The 15,998-nt window shown below is 36.7% G+C and overlaps 1 protein-coding gene across 2 annotated transcripts in view; it reads left to right on the top strand.

Annotated features, from left to right (window-relative positions):
• Positions 1-277: 277 nt before the first annotated feature.
• Positions 278-15,998, top strand: part of LOC115626324 (protein outspread) — a 146,990-nt gene continuing 131,269 nt past the window's right edge. For both annotated transcript variants that reach the window (XM_030521665.1, XM_030521669.1), the window contains exon 1: positions 278-1,574. In XM_030521665.1, the coding sequence (XP_030377525.1) occupies positions 1,359-1,574 (216 nt within the window). In that variant the 5' untranslated portion in view covers positions 278-1,358. The remainder of the gene's footprint in view (positions 1,575-15,998) is intronic.

Consider the following 15,998-nt stretch of genomic DNA (forward strand, 5'->3'; position numbering starts at 1 on the left):
TTGTTGAATTTTTTATTTTTGAAATCACGAAATTGAAATTTCTGTAATAACGAAACGCGCCAATTCAAAAAATGCGCAACAAGTGCACCGCGCAATACAATTTTTAAGAGAGCGTGCGCACATTTACTCTTTTCCTCAATCTCTCTTGTCATACCAGTGCGCAACGCTAGCGAACATGTTGTGCAACACGCTGTGCAGGGAACATGTTGCAGGCACATGCTCCAACTTATGGCTCCATAGCGCAGAGCAACACACAGAAAAGTCAGTGCCGTGTCTGCATTCGAACCGATTCGTTGTGCGAAACTAAAGAGCGCGCGAACGCAATCAAGTAATAAAACGTAAACGAGAGTTTCTGCAAAACAAAAAACACCGCAAAGCGTGCAGCATGCGAAGAAGCATAGAGCAAAGCAAAACGAAATAAAACCATTTTTGTAGTTTGTGCTGCCGAAAAAATAACACAATAATATTAAAATGAATGCTTAGGCAGCTATTTCTATATATTTTTTTAACTTATAACGATACCGTTGAAAAAGAGTTACGACCGCAACGTAACGTAGTAGTAGTAACAAGTGAAGTTAATGAAACGTTTTGACGGCTATTTTTAGTGCGGCTATCAACTAGAACAGTAATAAAAGCAACAACAACTATTACAACTGCCGCTATGGGTAATTAGCAAAGCCTAATTAAAAACAATAACAACAAGCATTTCTACTTGTACAACTGCACGTTAAAGCTTTTTTGGCGCTGCTCTTTGACAACAACAACAGAACGTCGTAGTTGTTGTGCATTTGTATGCGTGTATGTGTGTCTGTGTACTCTGCTTTGTAGCTCCACCAACACCACTACTCTGGCACCAATACAGGAACAACAACAGTAACAACAACAACAACTACCACAGGCAGCATCTCAAATTCATTTGCATAAATATGTGAGGCAGCCAGCCAACGATAACAACAACAACACAGCAGCAACAACAAGTTTGTAGCCAAAGCTTCACATAAAACGTGTTAAATTCTCGCATTTGCCACCCGCTCTTCCCTGCCCCTCTCTCGCTTACTCGCACATTCTGTCGCTCGCTCTTCTTACGCTACTCCCTCCAAACACATTGTGTTTGTTATTTCGTTTTTGGTATTTTTTATGAAGTGCCGCATGCGTTAAAAGCCATATAAAAATTATTCGAATATACATATTTACGTACAAGTGTGTATACGAGTATAACCAAAAAGGAAAAAAAAAAACGGAAATAGTGCAAAATTATTGAAATTTTTGCGTGTGCGTGTCGTGTGTGAGAAAATTCCAAATTTGTAACCAAAATGTTGCCATACGTTTAGTCTTTGGTTTCTTGTGTTGATAACTTAATGCAAACTCTAGCAACAACAACAACAGCAGCAGCAGCAGCAACAACAACCAACATGTCAACGTCCACCATAACGACAACAACAACAACAGCGATAGCAACGGGACGGAGCGCCGACTGTCGAAAATTCTCGCCAAATATCTTCAACAAGAGCAAATGCAGTCACTGCTTTCGGCAGCGCGAGGAGCACAGCGCGGCCGCCTTGGAATGCAATCGGGTGAGTAGAATGCCAAGTGTGTGGGGTGGGGGGTGGGGGTGGGCTGAGGTGACAGGAATTTTTGTTGTTCTTAGACAGAGCCCATATAAATCAAGAAGCTCACTTGCTCTGCTCTGGGTTTTACTAAAATTTATGTTTAGTAAATAACTCTTTCGTTTAGTACGTTCGCACCTTCACAAATAGAAGAATTTTCTTTAAAAGTGCAGTGGAGACTCGCTGAATGAACTGACATTTTAAAGTTATGTTTGTAAATGTGGGGAGCAATTCAATCAGCTCTATGATTAGTCTTTTTTTTTTAAAATGGTACCTATAATACAGTACCTATACAAGTATAGAAAAAATCAAGGATTAACATCAAATTTAAAATGACTAAAAAGTGTATTATTTTATTTCCTGGAGTAAATTAAAAATTGTTCATCAAGATTTCTCAATATTTAAACAGTTACTCGGAGTTAGAAGAATTAGACGTGGATGAGTTTTCTAAAATCCCAACAAAATTAATAATTTAATTTCACATATCTAAAGCAGCAACTTTGGTCGATGTGGGGCCCCCAATCGTGATCCACAGGATTAACCTTATCTTACCTGACCTAGCATGTTTCAAATGTTATAAAATTGTACTTAAATTAAAATAATATGCTATTAGAACACAATTGATTTCATTTAATAATTGTACAAATTCTCCACCATCTGATTTTTTTATTTTATTTTATAAATATTGGTGTTTTTAAAAACATATGGAAAAGGTTCCTGAAATAAGCTGGAATATCTCGAACTAATCAGAATATCGATTACGCAGATGCCTATATATGTATTATATATTTCAAATTGGTTCATTTTTTATATTATTTGAAAAAGTTTCTAAACTACAAGTAATTTATCCAATTCAATTATATTCTTCATTTAATTTGCTTGCATTCCTAATGTGTGTAGCATTGCCAAAATATTTAGTTATTAATTGTCAAGAAGTGTTAGTTTCGATCAATTTTATGTTGATTAATCTTATCAGTTGTTGTTTAGGCAGTCTTTATATATAGTACTTGTTCGCTTAGTTCCTATACTATTTCTTCGCTTTGCTTTCTTAATTTAACATAAATGCTTAGATCGAACAAATTCGATATTTAATTCATGCAAATTGTCAAAATAATCAGCGAATATTAGTGGAACAATCATACCCAAGCCATCAGCAACCTTTTTCAAAATCGTGAAGGTAAAACAAATATTGATAGGTAAGAGCCGAAGCCTAATTAAAAGATTTGAAATGAGATTCATTCGCGGAAATGAGCAAAAATAACGATAAATACTTGAAAATGAGTTCAGGTAATAGCAAAATGCTCGATTGCTGTTGTAGTGGCATTCAAAAAATTTAATTTAAATAATTGTTATAAATCTATTTATGATCACAGCATAAGAAATGAGTTCGTTTCGCATATGGAAACATGTTTTCTATCAAGGTTTCAATTTAATTTTAATTTCTCATGAAACTGAAGCAATATTTTTTCGATTCAGAATAGGTTTGTAATGTTTCACTAATGTATTCACTTTTATTATACAAACACTGCCATTGAATGTTTATTTTTCGAATAATGTTTTATTTAATGCTTAGATATGTCAACATAAGTTAAAATGTCAATTACAAACCCTCTTGAAATCATATAAATTTTATCAAGTAAAAGAATTTCTCAAAAAGTAGTATACCTTATCCTAATTGCTTCAATGAATGGCAAGGGACTGTTTTGGGGAACTTCTTTTCGAAGCTGTCAAACATTTAAATGTCAATTCAATTGTAAAGAATTCTTCAGTATTTAGGAATCATTTCGTTGAAATATTAAACAACATTGCAACGGATACGTAGTCGTTCTTAAATGTTGTCGATTATTGTAAGTAGTAACTACTGTATTATCTGATAGCTATGCATTCTTCAGTTTTTCTAAAGGTATAATCCCACACACACACGCACATAAATGCTGGAGAATCTTCGTTTTTTATTGCCTCGATTTTATGTTTATTAAATACAAATTTCGAGCATAAAAATTTAATAATAAAAGTTACCGCCTGGGCGTTATTTGTCGTAAATTTTTCCACTGTGTGCAGTATTTTGTGCCGCCTCCGAAACGATTTTCACTTTTTCCCCAAACGCCTATTACTGGAATTCTTTGGCTACGGTTTCTTTCTACCTGTGGCCTCGTGGCTCTTTTGGAACTCTGCGTATTTTATTTGGGTTTATGTTTCTTTGCTTTGATTGGTTTTTGTTATTTTAATTAGTTTTTACTGGCCGGGCCGTAAATTCTATAAAAAAAAATGTCACGAGAAAGCGAGAGTTTTTCTTTGTCGTCTTTTCTGTTTGTTTGTTGGTTTATCTGTCTCTGTTGTTTGTTTTAGAAAATACGGAACGCGTTCGAACGAAAGTTTTGTAAGCCCAGCCCCAAGCGTTCAACTTTTATGGCTAATTTTAGGCATTAATGTATTAATTTGTTGACTTTTGTCTCTGCCCCTGTATGAACTGCTTAGAAGCGGGGCCAGTGTGTCAACTTTCAACGACATTATTGGCCGATCGCCTGCTGATCTATACTATACTATATAGATTTTTCTATTGAAACAGTTGCTATTGCACTTGTGTTGACACACATGGCTTCTACCATTCTATTATTAGTTACACTTAATAGATTTGTAAAATATTTGTATTATTTCTCCTGCGACTGCTCCACGAGTTCTTAAAAAACAAACATTAGCGGAAAGGTAGTGTCGTGACGATATGTGTTGCGATAAGTGCGTGACATTATCGTCTTCTGATAGTTCAGTAGCTCGTCAAAGAAACCATGAATGATGCATTGTTCCGAGAAGATATAAATGTGCAGATAATGGAAAAGCAGTCAGTGAGAGTGTTACAAAAAGCTTATGTCGGATGAAGAACGATTTCTACAATGTTTTGAAAATCCGATTTGATTTTTAAATACTACTAAGTGTATTTATAGAAACTTATGGGAGGTGAGGTGGTGGAAGTTTCGTTAAACGGAGAAGCAAAAACCTGGCGATCTTCTCCAGTAGGCAAAAGATAAATAAACTGAACTGGATGTTGTCCTATCTAACATTTGATATAATACTATTGTTAGGCGTTGCCTAAAAAATAAACGTAAATAAAAGAGAGCCAATTCTTCTGACTGATTCTCATCTAGTAATGAATTATTAACTAATAATATAGTTTTGTCAAAGGAGGGAAACTTGATGCAGAATTTAAGTTTAAAGTGTGTATAGAATGTGAAGAATACCAAACATAAATGTCTGATTAAAAACCATCCCCACTACAATCTAAGCAGAAATAATACGTTCTTAATAAGTTACCATCAAAAAATGCTAATAAAAAATAATATTGATAAATAATGGAGAGTTAATTAATGGTATACTTTAAATCAAACGAAAGAACCATCATATTTATTTGCAAACACATATTTCAAAACCTATCCCCAAAGCCGCACCTTTTTTTATTTCAAACGCTGCAACTTTTGAGATGATGGAGAGCGAATCATCTCATCATCTCGTGGCTAACCTTTTCTCTCATTTAGAAAACTCATCGGTGCACAGCTATTTAAATAAATATGTAGTTAGCTAGTTGGTTCTCCATGGCAGATTATTTACATAGCTGGCTGGCTGGTTGGTTGTTGGCTGGCTGGCTATACAAGTGGCTCCAAGTCTCACGGCTGACGAGTGGCACGACAACCATTTGGCCTCGGGTGGGCATGACTTCCTCAGTTGCCCCAAAATAGTTCGGTATTTATGATTTTCGGTTAACAGTTGCGCTAATTTCTTGGGTCAGCACTAAACGATCTTTATGCTAGCATGGAGCATAGGTTCTTGCTTCCTCTCTCCCCTCGCATTGAAATCAATCAATCGATCTTGCTGAAGTATTTCGTATTCACGCACAACAAATAAGCGACGCGACGTTTATGTACGATTTTGTATTTGGTTTGGGCCCGGCGGCCAAATCGATTTCTTTCGGCACTTAGCCCCCATAAAGCAAGAGGTGTGAGCACAGTTCACACTTTGGCAAAATTCCCAGACCAGGGGGAACATATCAGATGTGCCGCGAGCTAAATAGAAATTAAGAATTCTTGCAATCAATTAAAATTATGCCAATCGGGCTTAGAGAAAATGAGAAATGAGAACTTTTGACAAGCCGCAAAGCACATGAAATTAATTACGTGCCCACATAAAAGACGGCTAAAAATAAACAAATTGTAAATTGTCAGAAATGAAAACACGGCACGACAACAGCAACAGTAACAGCAACAACAATAAGAACAATAAACAAAGATGTGTGCACAAGTCCCAGAAAGAACTCGAGGAAGCTGTTGTAGAGCCAGCGACAGAGACAGGGGTGAAGACAGCAACAGCGATGCGACAGAAATTATTAGGGTCAGTTGTTAAAAATAAATTTCTCAAAAATAAATATTAATTAGTGGCAACGTTGGCAACACTGCCTGCAGCAACTGAGTTGACAGCCGCGAAGAGTGCATCTTCTGCTAAAAATAAAAGAATCCAACGAGAGAACCCAACAACTGCAACTTTGTCGTCCTCCGCACTCTTCATATTTTCTTGAATACTGGAAGCGTTGGTTGAAAACTACTTTGAATTTGTTCATTTGGTAAATATTGTCAAAATAAAGTTTTCTAAATGCTCCAATATTGGCAAACTTCTTGAAGTTTTTTTAATACTATTTTATTAGGAAACTGTCCCTTAATACAAAGGGTTAGGTTAGATAGGGCTTTAACAATTTTAACAGTTCCTGTAGAAGCTATCGAGACGTGGAGGAGGAAGAAACCGTGACCCACCTCCTCTGCGACTGTCCGGCCTTTTCTTTTCTATCGCAACTACCTAACCTATACAAAGGGTTAATAGTTTTAAAACAATTTCAGTTCCATTTTATTCATTTAAACAGCAATACCAACATTATAAAGTGTATTAATGTATGGCTGGGTTATCCATTAATATAATAATAAATTTCTTTGAAGAACAAGGAATAAGAAATTTTAAATTTAAAGCGGCAGCATTTATTTCATTAACTAAAGTGGGGATAATTCATTTATTTAAACATTATAGAATCGAATAACAATTTGTTATTTATTTGTCTCTATACAGTGGTTAACAACGAGGCCTTTCATAAAAGATAATTCTTTAGGAATAGGAATTCTCAGTATAATAGAGCCAAATTAATTCAAAGCAGAATCGATAGAAATTGGTTTCTTCACAGTCTTTAGAATCTCCAGATCTCCACTCCATTTATTTCTTTTCATTCTCCTTAATAAAATATAAAATAATATAAAATTTTAAAATAAAATAATATTAATTCTGGCCCAATTTTACATCAACTATTCCATAGTGCAGTTGAGAAATCAACGCACAATAAAAATAGAACAACTAGAGATACTACGAGAGGGACAAACAAGAGAGAGTAGGGTAGGAGAGAGTTTTTTTCGCTCTTGCTGACTGCATTGGCAATTAGAAGGCGTCGGGCCACACTGTGTCTGTGTGTAAATGCGTGTGTGTGTGTGTGTGTGCCCCGCGGTTAGTCACCCTGCCACACTGTTGTTGCTGCTGTTGTTGTTATTGTCGCTGTCACTGCGCCCCACGATTGTTAAGAGGCCGACGTCAACGCTGTCTTCCCTGTTGCTGCTGTAAGGCGTTTGTTCTATATTTAGCAACACTTTTGTTTTTGTTGTCTTCTGCAAATGTGTGTGTGTGTGTGTGTGTGTGTGTGTAAGTGTGCTGCATAATGTGTCCATAAGCATTGCATTGTTTGCATCCCAGAAACTGAAAAAGAGTTCATCGCTGCTCGCATAGGCCCAGAGCTAATAAACATTGAAGCTCATATTTCGTAGACCTACAGCGACGATAGAACAAGTAGAAATAGGGTTGGGGTGAAGAAAACGGATGAGAAGATTATGGAAAGGAGTGCTATATGATTGAAGAACTGACTATAGACAAAGCTTAGAAGTCCAGAAAACGAATTCAATAATAAGTAATTAATTAAGTAATTAATATAAATTTAAAGGTAGAATTATTCAGTTAGATCTTACATAATTCATAGTGAAAGTTCTCTAAAAAAGTCGAACTTAGAAATGATTTTTCTGGTATAATATGTTTTTTTCAGATTCCTTATTTGAAAATAATTGTTTCAAATATGTTTTGAAAACACTGCCATAAAACTTTCGTCTTTACAGTCTAAGTTGTGTCTTTAATAAATAATAAAATAATTATATTAATATTCGATCTCTAATTTGTACATTTAGAAAGGTCATTATCTTAAAACCGAGCCTGGCACTTTATAAGCCAAAACGTACAGCTGATTTCTTGTAACTTTGTTAATTCTTTACAATACTTCTTTTCGACTGATTGATGATAATTTAATTTAATAAAACCCAAAGGGTAGGATGCGAGGGTTAGGTATGTAACAATCAGAAAAAGCCCAGAATATGGCAAACCAATCTAGAAATGTGCGTTCGTCTGGATGAACCCCTAGATCTGGGAAAAGGCTAAACCTACATTAACCAAATTTGATGTGAAGCCGCCCCTAATTCCTAGACATCACGAGTTTATTTTATTTTATTTGCTCTCGTCCCGCTGTAGAATACTGCCCACAATTGTATGTCTATGAAAATGTAATTTAAAGTTCATTTAAGTTGAATCCAAATCGGTTAAACCTAAACACAGTCTTTAGCGAAAGAATCTGCAGCAACTGTTCAGCTTCTAAGGCAATTTCAAATCCAAATAGGCATAATTTCTATTACATTTATTTATTGTTATAGTCCCGTTAATTTTTGCATACCCATAGAACAAGTAAATTTTTGTTAGGATCGCTAATCAGCTCCACAAATACGTGTCCAACCAATTTTTTAATTGTGCACTAAAACTTGTTTCCAACAAAACGCTTAAATCTGAATTGGATTCATGCTATTGTATTTGCTGCTACTTCATGACAGAGTCATTTGAAAAGTGCTCAAGTCTTTTCAGTTATGTCCACGAAATTACCTTTAAATAATGTTTCCCATTACCTCGCTTGTGGCTAATTGCATCACCATGCAGCAAGGTCATTCATTCGTGCAGCTTGTCAATCAACTTCAAATAATTCACAGCTAAAGTTGTTTTGGGCGCCATGCTAGCTCCTCAGTCGAGTCAAGTCCAGTCCAGTCCAGTCGAGTCTAGTCCAGTCCAGTACTGATGTATAAGACATTCCGTTGAACTAGTTTTCCAGGCAGCTTTTCAGCATTATGTACTGTTGACATCAGGTCAAAGGATTGCCACATTGGCAGCGATTGCTGTTCGAAGCTGGAAACAAAAATGAACAAAAAGAATAAAAATATGCCCAGTATGTTGATCTTTCTGCTTCTGCTTCCTCTTCTTCTTCTGTGGCTGCTTGTGGCTGCTGCAGAGTCATGAACTTGAGGCAGACCCACAAAGCGCCAAACTCGTCTTACCGGTGCGCGTGACTCGACGCCTCGATGCGGCGTCAGCCTACGGCGCAGTCGCAGTCGCAATCGCAGTTGAACGCAGTTGGGTGCCAAGCATTTTCAGGCGTCGTCTCCCAACTCTCCCAACTCTGAAAAGTGCAGCAAGTTCTCCGGTCGTCTATTTGTCTAGCAAAACAATTGGCATGGCCAATGATGCCGCCGACATTGTTGTTGTCGTCGTCGTCGTCGTCCACCAAGTGCCAAAGTTCTTCTCTACACTGCAAGAAATGGGAACTTTACAAAAATTAAAATAATATTAATCCATTTTCTGTTCATAATATTGCCAATTTGCATGTTGAGAAGGTAAAATATTGGACTAATTTCTGCATTAGAAGTTTAGTTATTGCCGCACATCTATTTAGGAAAACATTGCCTGTAAAATTGTTGCTAGGAGCTCTTCACGTCTCATAAAAATAATGATAATTCGCATTATCTATTTAAAATCCATCGTCATTCAAGATAAAATACCATTTTCCGTTCATAATATCGCTAATTTGCATGTTGAGAAGGTAAAGAATTGGACTAATTTCTACAATGGAAATTATTGTTGCCCATCTATTCATTACCTGTAAAAGGAGCTCTTCTTCTTCTTGTAAAACAAATTAAAGATAATGTTAATTATCTTTTTTAAAACGCATCATCATTCTTCTATTCAAAAGCCTTTATCTTTTAAAGCTGGTTAGTAACTTGACCATTACTGTCAATTGGCTAAAACCCAGTCTTCTCTGAATTCTCTGGTGTTTTCAAAACATCCTCAAACAGGTGCGCTATATATGAGTACCAGATTTGTAATTTATAGTTGAGAACTTAAAAAACCCCCAACTATTTTTGGCCATTAGGTTCTATTGAAGTATAGCCATTATTTCAAACCGTTGTTTTCATAATTGCATTGATCGCGTATATTTCATTGCTATAATTGAGTCCTTCGCTAGCGATAAACGTACATATAGTATGTTCTTCTCAAAAAAATTCTGGGGTTGTACTTTTCCCCTTAGTATGTTTCTCGATTTTGATTTAAATATGTTTATTAATTGTTCAATACTTGTTAACATGGTCTATTACAGTAGATTTTTGGATATTTACAAATGAAGTGGCGGAAATATAGTATTCAAATATAGTATACGAGTATGTATGTAATTTTTCCGATTTGCCAGATTCATGCTAGTTGGTTCATTCTTTAAATTAATGATTAACCGATTTATTTATTTTATTTATTTATTTTTATTTTTTAAATTTTATTTATTTATTTTTTATCAACAAACATAGATAGAATTTAAAAAAGAATTTAGATAACACACAGCGTCGAATGTTTTTATCTAAATCACTTTTCACATTAATATTTTCTGACCAAAGTTGGGCGAGATAAATGCACAACTCCCTTTCTAGCGAGAACAGATTTGTAAACGAACATTTTGGATTCGACAAGGAATTTATATTCGTAATATATCATATTCGTAGCATCCTTTTAAAGCTGTTATTAGTTAATATTCAGTTGTATTGAGGCAATTTTTAATTTATTATATTATTCTTTTTTTTAAATATATTTCTTAAATCTGAAGTCCATGATCATATTTTCTTTAAAATATCACTGGTTTTTTTGCACAGTGCTTGCAGTTGTGAGCTCTGGCTATCCCCCAAAAGGATCTCAATTGGTCCCCGGGGTGTTATTGAGCTATTGGCACTGCGCCAGCTTGCTACAGAAAACAATAACAGCAACAACAACAACAACAGCAACAACAGCAGCAGCAGCAACAACAACAGCATCAGCGAACTGTGCATTTTCCATGGTTCTATCTCACTCTATTGTTGCCCTTTGTGGTCTCAGGTCTCATGTGCCACTTAGGCCAGGTTGTGAATACTTCTTGTTGTTGCTGTTGAAATAGAACCTACATACAATAAATATTATTTTGCACACCTATAGTGTGTATTGTGTTTGTGTGTGTCTGTCACTGAGTGACGCCTGTTCGTAGCTCATGACTTAGTAGGACGTCGTCATAGTCATCATCATCATCATTATCATCATTATCCGCATGGTGTTTGCCAAGTTGCTGTTGTTGTTGGTGTTGGTGGCAACGTGCTCAAGTGCCTAGCCTGGCACGTCGCTTTATGACCACCACACGTTGATTGATTGTTTGGCTTAGAAATTGCTTGGCTGTGGGCGTGGCACATTGTGCAGATATTTGCATTTTTCTAGGTTAATTAGTTTGTTGTTGGGGGCAATGAACTAGAGGCAAGTGCTTTTTAAAAGGTATACGAGTACTCGTATGCAGCCAGGATCGGGATAGAAGCTGTCAGAGTCTCGAACCTTTTAGCAATGATTCATATCTTAACCAAGTCGAAGCTAGTCGAAAACATATATACATACTTGTAGAGAGTTTGAAGCTAGGAAAACAAACTATACACATATAGAGTTTGAGTGTTAAAAGTCGGTTCTAAGCTTACACAACAATATTGTATTAACTTTGTGAATAGCTAAGAATATAGAATATGAAATTTACCATTCCAGGTGGTTTTTATTTTTATTTTATTCAAAAGAAATGAATAAATCCGAGATATGACGAGGAATACCACAAACAAATCCGTAGCTGGTTATCTAACAGTACAATCGATATTAATAGTCAGCTGCTGGATGCTGGATGCTTTCAGTATTGTATGTCGAATTTATAATTGAGAACCCAATTGGGAATTCTAGTCTGGTAGTTGCTCAATTTTGAATCTGAGATTGATTCTAACGTATTTTAAGGTATTGAAATATTACAAAATGCAACAAATATATACATTTTAAGTAGAAAAGGGCAGCCGAATCGATCTGGAATTTTTCGTTTGTTTTTGTTCTGAGTTACTTTGAAGTAGAACAGAGGTTCAGTTATGGACAAATTAGGGATAAATCATTGGCGAAGAATGCCGAGCCCGTATTCTGTAGGAAAATAAAACAAAGCCTTTTAAGATGTTTAGATTTTTTGATAATAGAAGATCTATAGATCTATAATAGTGTCGTTTTAATGTAAAAAATATTGTGAAAATGAAATCAAAAATATGATGATTTTCTTATAGCTGTGACTAGTTGTATCCTTAATTTACAGTTTAGAGTTTCGCCTTTATTTCGCAGCATCACTTTTAAATTATTATCTTTGCCTAGACTCCCTCCCTCTCTCAATGCCTCTCACGGTCTTTCGTCGGGAAAGTCGCAATGCTTGTTATCTTAAGACTGTTGAGGTAGATTTTTGTAATTTTTGATGAAAAATAAAAAAAAGTTTAATAACATGTTTCGATGTTTCCAAAACAGAAGCAAATCTAGTACCATTTCATTATGTAGTTCCAACTTCAATGATGTTTCATTATAGCTCTGGCTAGTCTAAGTCATAATATTAATAAACTATGGTTGTATTCTTAATTTACAGTACAGCTTCGCTTTTTTTAACATTACATTTAAATTATTTCTTTGCTGAGACTCTGCCTCTCTCCCTCCCATTCTCTCTCTCCATTCGCATCAACTGCCTGCCCTTCAGCCTACGCCCACTCTCAGTGTTCGCTTTCTCAGTGCAATGACTCAACCCAAGTACTCTCTTTCAGCAGCAAATTGCTTTTCTTCCTCTATCCACCTTATCGCAATACACACAGTAATCTAAATCTCTAATTAAATTATGTTTAACACAACACCTTCAGAGATAAACCCACAAGGCAAATAGTTTTGTAAATAATTGTTCAAGAAATCAAAAGATATGTCTATCGTCGACCCGAGCTCCGTGGCAAAGAGACTAAGAGAGCTAGTATGGTGAGGGCGATAAAGGGGGGTAGGAGTATATACAAGTAAAAGGAGTGAGAGAGGGGGGAATCAGAATAAAAATAACAATGAGCACCTTTTGCCAAGCGACGCGCGCACAATGGTGATAAATAAATTACAAAAGAGCAGGCTGCAGCAGCTTGTTGTTATTGTTATTGCTGCTGCTGCTGCTGCTGTTGTTGTTGTTCTTGTTGTTGCTGTTGTAAAACACTCAGCTAGATATGCATACTGATAGATGCATAGATACTCGCCTGCTCGGACAGACCGGAGGAACGAAAATTCTAAGCGGCTGTGCAGATAGGCGAGCAAACAAAGCAAAGCAAAGCAAAGCACAACAACAAAGTGAGCTTCAATGCTTATCTTTTAACGGTGTGGTTGTTGTTGTTGTTGTTGTTGCTATATGCATTGTCTGTGCCTGCAATTAGCGGCATCTAATGTGGACACAAGAGCCAACAACTTTGGCCGGTGTGGCTTTGTTTCGCTCGCTGTCTCCGTCTCCATCTCTGTCTTTGTTTTTCTTTTAATTTTTTTGCATGCCGCAATTATTAACACGAAGCTCTATGCTCTGTCGCTGCTGTCACTCACCGAGTGGCAAGACAAGTGCGCAAGGTCTTGCCTCTCAGTTGCATGCAACGTGCAGCTGAAGGCAAACAATGGGCCAACTATTAGAACTTGGACAACAAAGTGCGCTTTTTAAACTGCCAGTCCCAGTCCTAGCTCCAGCCCCAGCACCAGCCCTAACACCAGCCTTGCACTCAGTTTCTGTCCGCAAAAGTAACAAATCATCAATCATGAACAACAGGAACTGCAGCAGCTAAGTCCAAATCAACTTCTTAATGCCAACAGCTTCATCTTTGGGCCAAAGCAAACTGCCAGCAGCAGCAGCAGCAGCAGCACCCAAGTACGAGTAAAGAGGCAAGCCAGCGACCAGCTATTAGATTTCTTCATAACAAACAAACTCAACTCAACTCAACTGAGGCAACTCAGTAACTCAGTGGCAAGTGCCTTAGTCTCAATCGGAGCTTAGCTTTATAGACTACTGACTGCCTTTATGCGAGTAGTTAGTCCGTCTCTCCTATTGCTTGCCTTAGCCTTTGTCTCGCCGCTGTTTTTGCTTCAGTCTTCGTTTTCGATATTTGTTGCCTTTAGTCTGGGCTTAGGCTTATAGGCTCTTGCCCTGCTACCTACCTCTGCCCATAGCTAAGGCTCAGCTCCGCTTTATAGACTGTTTACTTTAGTTTGCAACCGGCACGGTGGTTTCGAATTGAAATAATAGTAATACTCCATGTGAATAATTGTCACAAAAGATTGTCCCACAATGTTAAGATATGTGGGTGGACTGATATTTAAAAACATATTTCTTGGGACCTATACAGAGATGGTTCAAGATTGAATTAATAGTAATACTTCATGAGAATAATTGAGATAAAAGATTGTCCCACAACGTTATGAAATGTGTGTGGATTAATATTTAAAAAAAGTGTATTGTAGCTTTCTATGTAGACAGGAAAAAAAAGAACCTTTTTAAAGGCGGTTCAAGATTAAAATAATAGTAATACTCCATGAGAATAATTGGGATAAAAGATTGTCCAACAATGTTATGAAATGTGTGTGGATTGATATTAAAAAAATATTCTTGTATGTTTCTTATGTAAACAAATTAATGGGAACTATTCAGAGGTGATTCAAGATTGAAATAATAGTAATACTCCATAAGACTTAATGGAATTAAAGATCATCTAACAATACTATAGAATGTGTGTGAATTTATTTAGAAAAAAGTGTATTGTAGCGGTTTTTTGCAAGCATATTAATAGGACATAGATATACATAGATAATTTAAAGCAATAGTTGGCAGTAATAGGCATATTAATAGGATCTATATAGAGATAATCTAAAACAATAGTTAGCAGTACACACAATATACACATTTATATCCGTAAATCGTAATATATATTCATTTTAAGCAAAAGAGCAAACACTTTTGAAAACTAGAAAAAGGTTTGCAATCGTATTATTTAACAAATTATTATTTTAGACAATTTTAATGAAGCAACCTGACATTTCCAGTAATATGACCAGCATTTCATTAATTGTTGTAATATATCATTGTTTTTTGTGTATGCTCGTACCACGGTGCAGTCAAAGCTATAACCCGTACCTCGGACACACCCTGCTCCTCGGCTTTTTCATCAACTTGGGGCGGCGGCTCATCTAGGGGGCTGGCAGCATTGCGACGACATTTTCCACTGCGCTGCACTTTTTGCTTTGACTTAATTAAGTCTCGTTTTTCAAGCGACTGCCTTGCGGTGGCCCCAACTGCACTCCAATTGAAAGCTAATTCGACGACCCTTGGCCCAGAGTCACTTGTTGCAACAATTTTGCCACTTCATACATCATCATCATCATCATCATCCTAAGAAGGAGGCAGGGATGGAGAAGAGGAGAAGGGGCAGGGGCAGGGGCAGGGCTCTTCACTCTGTAGTATGGTCTTCATTGTTCTTCACTCTCTGTGACATTTGCTGCATAATTGAATTCTTATTCCCATTTTGCGTTGCATTTTCTCGCGCATGCCGCGCGACATAGAGCTGGAAAAAAGCTGTTGCAAGGCTTGCTGTGCCTTGCAGCGTCTGAGTTATGGCATCTTTACACCTGCCTGTTGTTGCTACCTTTGTTGCAGTTGCTGTTGCTATTGTTGTTGTTGTTGCTGCTTCTGGTGGAGCTGTCTACGTTGGGGCACATTAGATTTGCCAGCGATAGCGGCGCTGCCGTTGGCATTTTCTTTGAAATAATGATGTGTTGAGAAGGGCATCTTGATTTCAAATTAGTTTATAATTATGATTGGGTTGCAGCACAATGTATTTTCTTCTCTATTTAGTCTTGGTGAAAACTCATTAAGTGCATTGAAGGGAAATTGTTGTTTAATTGGAAAGTGATTTGCGCTATTGAAGACATCCATCGCCTTGCTACAAAACAGCTGCCGCAGTCAACTTAATGACTTCTTCTTTATCATCTTCGTCATCATCATCATCTTTTCACCGTCTTTAGGTGGCAAGTGCTGCGGGCCACTCGACGTGACCGCAAATTAACTACAAAATGCTAATTTCCTGCACAAAAAGGTCGCATCACGCTTCA

This window comes from Scaptodrosophila lebanonensis, unplaced genomic scaffold, assembly GCF_003285725.1.
Source record: "Scaptodrosophila lebanonensis strain 11010-0011.00,11010-0021.00 unplaced genomic scaffold, SlebRS2 tig00000085-arrow-pilon, whole genome shotgun sequence".
Classification (NCBI taxonomy): domain Eukaryota; kingdom Metazoa; phylum Arthropoda; class Insecta; order Diptera; family Drosophilidae; genus Scaptodrosophila; species Scaptodrosophila lebanonensis.